Source organism: Poecilia formosa, unplaced genomic scaffold (assembly GCF_000485575.1).
Source record: "Poecilia formosa unplaced genomic scaffold, Poecilia_formosa-5.1.2 Scaffold1233, whole genome shotgun sequence".
Lineage (NCBI taxonomy): Eukaryota > Metazoa > Chordata > Actinopteri > Cyprinodontiformes > Poeciliidae > Poecilia > Poecilia formosa.
In genome coordinates this window covers 11,869-17,419 of record NW_006801172.1, presented here as the reverse complement: position 1 = coordinate 17,419, position 5,551 = coordinate 11,869, and the positions used below count along the sequence as shown (strand labels likewise).

Here is a 5,551-nt window from a genome sequence, read left to right as displayed (position 1 = left end):
TATATGGTTTATAATCAACCATAGAAAGGTTGATTATTACACCTTTTTTCAATCATATATAGTACTTTTTGATTTCTATCTTTTTTTTATGTTATTTTTATCCTATTTTAATTACTTTTTACATGGACGTGTGCCTTTAATAAAGGTGATGATGTTGATTATCTTTTTTTCCCCAGATTGGCAACTTTTGTTAATTTAATATCACCTGTTTTTTTTTTTTTTGTTTGTTTTTTTTTACTCCTTTTCTGTTTTAGTGATGGCTAAGTGTTCAGCTCGACGAAAATCACTTCGTAAGTAAATGCTTCAAAACAAAGTAAAACTACAATAAATAACACAAGATATTTCTGTCCTATAACTTATTAATTATATGGTTGGTGATGTTAATGGTATGCTCTTACTTATTAAGGATGAATAGTTTTGTTTTATTGTGGTTTAATTCTTTAAGATATTTTGGAAGAGCTCATTCAATGTATATTTTACCCTGTATTTTTTTCTCCTTTTCTGTTTTTGTTATGATTGTTCCTTATCCACGTCCACCAGGCTGTAGTAAGTAAAACTACAAAATTAATTACATTGCCCAAAAAAACCCTCAATAACAAATTATCATTCTCCTACTGCTTCCTGTTGTCTTCTTTTCTTTTCTGCCAGTAGTAACAGACACCTGTTGATTATGTGACTGGTGTGACGCAAAAAAGTTTTTCTTTCTATTTCAATGCGACTACAAAACTCATTGTCGAAAAATGTTTTATTTTCTCCAAATTGATGTTTCCATGAAGTAAATTTATCTCCGTAATTTCAGTTGGTGCAGTTCTATGCTTGTGAGAAGAGATTCGCCAATATAGATTTAGGAAGATTTATATCTTATCTGTTGAAAATAAATCACATTGTAACATTTGTCAGTATAAAACCCGTTCTTTCCTAAATTAATGCTATATTATCTTTCTGCTCTCTGGTTAGGTTCAGACACGATATTATGTATGAAATTGTGTGAAATAGAAAGACAATTTTATAAAGTACTTTATGTGTATGACATACCATTTCTATGCATAATCTAAATGTGGTCATACGTTTATAGAAACTATGGTTGCATTTTTAAAATATTAGGTCTTTGAAAAATTTAATTTTATGATTATTGGCAGTTTCTGATTGATAGTTTGTCACTTAATGTGCTTAGATGTCAGACAGCATGCACCCCTACTGATTTAAATTCAACTGGACAGTCTAAGTATCTGATCTAAAGGTCAAATGAAATCAGATCAGTTTAATGATTCAGATGTAAACACATCCATCATCTACAGAACACATTAAGACATGAGCCTTTTCACAGACTGTTTTTGTTTTATTTTAGCTTGTTTCTGAATAATTCTCACTAAATTTACATTTGTTTTGTCTTATGTTTCTGAAATCATTCACCAAGTATAAGGATTTGTGTATATTGGATTTTTGTTCAGCCATTTTGGACACATGGTAGTTCCAGGTCTTACTAAAGCCACAGTTAGATTGTCTGAAGTTGTTGTTGTGATTCTGATGTGTTTTCAATTGTCTGTTTTAGCTCCAAAGAAGAAAAAAGGTGGAATATTCTCTAGTAAGTAAAACAATGAAAGATTTACAAGCACAACATCATTAAACAGTTCTCCATCTATTATTGGTTATGAGAAACTGACAATGACATCATTTGGTCTTACTGTTTATTTAAATGGACTAACCTTAAAATTAGGAACATGTTAAATATATTGTTGAATGGTTCTGTCATTTAAAATGTTAGTAATCTGCAGCAGAAACTGACCATTAGATGGCGCTGTGTTTTCAAAGACTGAGTCAGAAATATCCTCTTAGTCAATATGGGCTCCAGCATCTGACAGGCATTGCTAAGCAAAACAACATCCAAGCCCTGAAACTACTGATGAATAAAACTGCAGCAGTTAAAATTTTAATCAATAAATAAATAAATAACAAATGTTGTTAATTAAATGATTTTCTGATCGTTGACTGTCTTAAGTGTTTCTTAATGAATGTCAGTCAAATTTCAAGTTTTATTTTCAGAATTTCAGAAACAGAGAATCGAGTGAAAATACTACAATTCCTTAATGGATGATACATTTATGGAGTACATTTATAAATTCACCAGCCTTCAAAGAAAGTGGAAAATATCCTGAGAAAGATTGGCTAATTTCAAGAAAAATTAAAAGCTTCATTAATGACAATCTGTTTGCAGAACCTCTGTATATTGTTGTTGTGAAAGAGTGATACTGCTGTCAGATTGTCATGATTATATGGCTGGCACTAATTTTCAGGAAAGACGCCTCCTGTTAATCCTCCCACAGTAGACAAAGAAAACTTGTAAAACTGTACTAACTTGTAAAAGTGGAGCTTGTAAAAGCTCTGTACTTTTTACCACATTTTAGAACATGGGAGGGTTAAATGATGCATTATTCAATTACACATGCAGAAACATTTACTTGTACCATAATGATGGACGACGTTCCTCAGTAATGCTAAGTTTCTTTTTATTCTAGGGATCTTTAGTAAGGATATGTCTTGTAGGAGCAACGCTGCAGAAGCCATTTATTGTAAGTAGTATTTATGAATGCAGTGGATTATTGAAACTCACCTCATGTACCCACTTATCAAGCTCTTTTCACTTCACATGTGATGGTGATTTAGATTCAGAAAGGTCAGCCCCCAAATGTGTGCAGCCCCATAAAGACCCTCTGCTGCAGCTGGTGTCCCTGCAGAAAGCGTCTGGCAGCTGGATGCTTGATGAAGATCTGGCTGCTGTGCTGGGAAAGACCAAAGAGGAGGTGGAAAAGGCAAAACCAGAGTTGGTGGGTTGTAGTCTAAAATAATAACAATAATAAAAAATCTTATAATGTAAATATTAAATAGGAGTTTTTGTATAATAATAATAATTAACAAAAATTAACATTGAAGGTTGCAAAGAGGGGAGTTTAACTAGAAGCAGGTTTAACACCGACTTCCAGTCCATCTGTCCAATTAGCCTAACATGCATATTTTCACACTGAAATCCATAGAACACAGAGAGAACACACATATACTTAGGGAGAACATGAAGGAGCCTCACAGAAAGGCCCCTTAGTGAATTTAAACCCAGAACTAAGACCACATACATACCGTATTTTCTGCACTATATAAGGCGCACCTAAAAACCTTCAATTTCCTCAAAAGCCAACAGTGCGCCTTATATATGGACCAATATTGAGCCACAACAGGTCTAGCAACTACAGTAAGCAGCCGCTGACTTCATTTTCGCCGGTAGAAGAAGAAGCCCGTGGTGCATGCTGGGATAGTTGTCAGGACTCTGGTTTGTTAATAAAGTTTGACTGACGCATCTACCTACAGACCATCTATAATCAGGTCATCTGCAGGTCCCACGCCCCGGGCCAGTCGCGGAAAGCATTCTTCACCGACAGGAGTTGGACTGTTTTGTTGACATTTTTTATGTGAACAAAGTGGCTTTAGACATTCTTCGGGGGGTGCTTCAACTACGGTTACCAAGGGACCAGCCCCTATACATATAAAGCCGGGGGTGCGGGGAAGAGAGACAGTGACTGCGGCGGCAGCGTGTCAATTGGTCTGTGTTACCCAGAAAGCAGTTGGGCACAATATCGCAACAACAACACCGTGAGTGCAACAATGACTGGGGCAGCCTACTATATAAAGTACTCGGGGACCATTTCTTTATTATTATACATCCACATTTGTAGCGTACGGAACAAATAGCTAACTGTAGCTTCTATTCTATATGTCTATTCTATGCGCCTTATATATAAAAGAAGTTTTAAAATAGGCCATTCATTGAAGGTGCACCTTAGTGCGGAAAATACGGTACTTAGTAACTGCTGCTCTCCAAGTAGTCAGTGAGATACTTCCTAGTGCTGCCTCAGTGAAGGAAAGCAGCTGTATAACATCTATTCGTTGTCCTGTTTCATCTCTCTGTGTTTCATTAGGTCAACAATGAAGTGTGGGCCTCCATTCTGGCTCTGATTTGGCTTCATGCTTTTAAGATGGATGCAAAGGAGGAGTGGGAGCTTCTGTCTATGAAGGCTGCATCATGGATTAAAGCTCAGAACGGTAACATACATAATCACCAGGGAACTCCTGTTTTTAAGTGTGTATTAAAACAGAAGTTAAACTGGATGCAAAACTAACATCGGTGAATTTTTTCTTTCCTTCAGCTCCATGTGTGTCGGAGTGTGTTGAAGCTGGAAATAAACTGTTGGGTTGCAGCGTGAAGAAAGAAGCTCTGAGCCTCTGAGGTTTTCCATGATCAGCCTTCAGCTTTACTATGGAAACTATGCTCCATTTGTTGAGGATGTAATAGTTCATTGCTGTTCTTTCTGTGTTTAGTTATAATGTTCAGCCTTTCTATGCTTTAAGCAGTTTTAAAAAGCAAAGACACCAAAGATGTGTAAATATTAGTTAAATGGTGATTTTGTAACTAACTCACAAGCTGGTTTTCTGGACCAGTTGCAGTCAGGTTTATTTGTAATGTACATCTTGTCAAATAAAGCACTGTACTTTTGAATTATGAGTAACAAGTTGTCCAAAGAGATTTTTGGCTTTATATCTGTGTTCTTCATTCAGTGAAGTAAGTCCAGGTTGGCAGCAGAGCCAGAATGGGTACTCAGGAACTTTTAAAATATTCTAACAATATTTCAAAAATATTGTTAGAACATTGCAATAAAATCACTGCCAGAGAGTAAATTTTTTCTAAAACCTATTTACCATCAAACTCTGACATAATCCTATTAGAATGTCAGTAAAAGTGAAGAAATTTGAGAGGAAGGTTTGTTGAAACCTTGATGATTTGTTGTCTTTTTAGTCAAACTTCTAACAATAGAAACATGAATCATTTGATGAGGCAATTTCACGCAGTTGAAAATAAACAACTGATTCTTTTATTAATAATTTAAATATGAAGCCAACTTTGACAGTCATTCCAAAACCCACAAACTTCACATTAAAAGAATGTTCAAAACTCTCAAAATGAGCATCACAAAAACCCACAAAACTATCCAAATCATGCTTTTTGGGGGATACATTTACTGTTTGTTAACTTTGATTGCTTTTGTTTAGGTAGGAAAAAACAGAAAGACGGAATCCTGTAAATATATTTTAGTAGCGCCACCTAGTGGTAAGTTTCTTTACCCATCAAGTTGTATCCCACTCGTCTTTCAGTGATGAAAGAAAATTCTGCTGAAACCTAAAAGTCCAAGACTTGTTTTTAATTTAATCTTTTTTTATTATTAAGTTAGTATCTATAGACTTTATGCACATTAAAGGCATAGGTACACTTTTTAAATCTAATGTAAATCTGACCTCTCACTGTGCTACTGTCCATGGTGCTGAAAAGTCAATTTTACATTGTTACTGGCTGATAGAATTACTGAAAAAATAAATGTTTTTAGTATTGTATATACACTGGAGAAGACACTTTCAATGGTATTGATTGTCTTTTAGTGACTGGTGACATTTGTCAATGTTCAAAATTGGTTTATCCTCCTCTGTGATACATGCATAAATTCAAACA

At 34.9% G+C, this 5,551-nt stretch overlaps 2 protein-coding genes across 2 annotated transcripts in view; both read left to right on the top strand.

Moving 5' to 3' along the window:
* The window catches only part of LOC103132710 (von Willebrand factor A domain-containing protein 5A-like), a 2,540-nt gene extending 1,658 nt beyond the window's left edge, over positions 1-882 (top strand). Inside the window, exon 3 of the mRNA XM_007544510.2 lies at positions 255-882. Coding sequence (XP_007544572.2) covers positions 255-298 — 44 coding nt within the window. The 3' untranslated portion in view covers positions 299-882. The remainder of the gene's footprint in view (positions 1-254) is intronic.
* A 1,651-nt stretch (positions 883-2,533) lies between these two features.
* On the top strand, positions 2,534-4,554 carry LOC103132712 (von Willebrand factor A domain-containing protein 5A-like). Its single transcript, XM_016667546.1, has 5 exons — positions 2,534-2,570; positions 2,665-2,825; positions 3,481-3,642; positions 3,969-4,092; positions 4,197-4,554. The coding sequence occupies exons 1-5, from the start codon at positions 2,534-2,536 to the stop codon at positions 4,274-4,276; spliced, it is 564 nt and encodes a 187-aa protein (XP_016523032.1). The 3' UTR covers positions 4,277-4,554.
* The last annotated feature ends 997 nt before the right edge of the window (positions 4,555-5,551 follow it).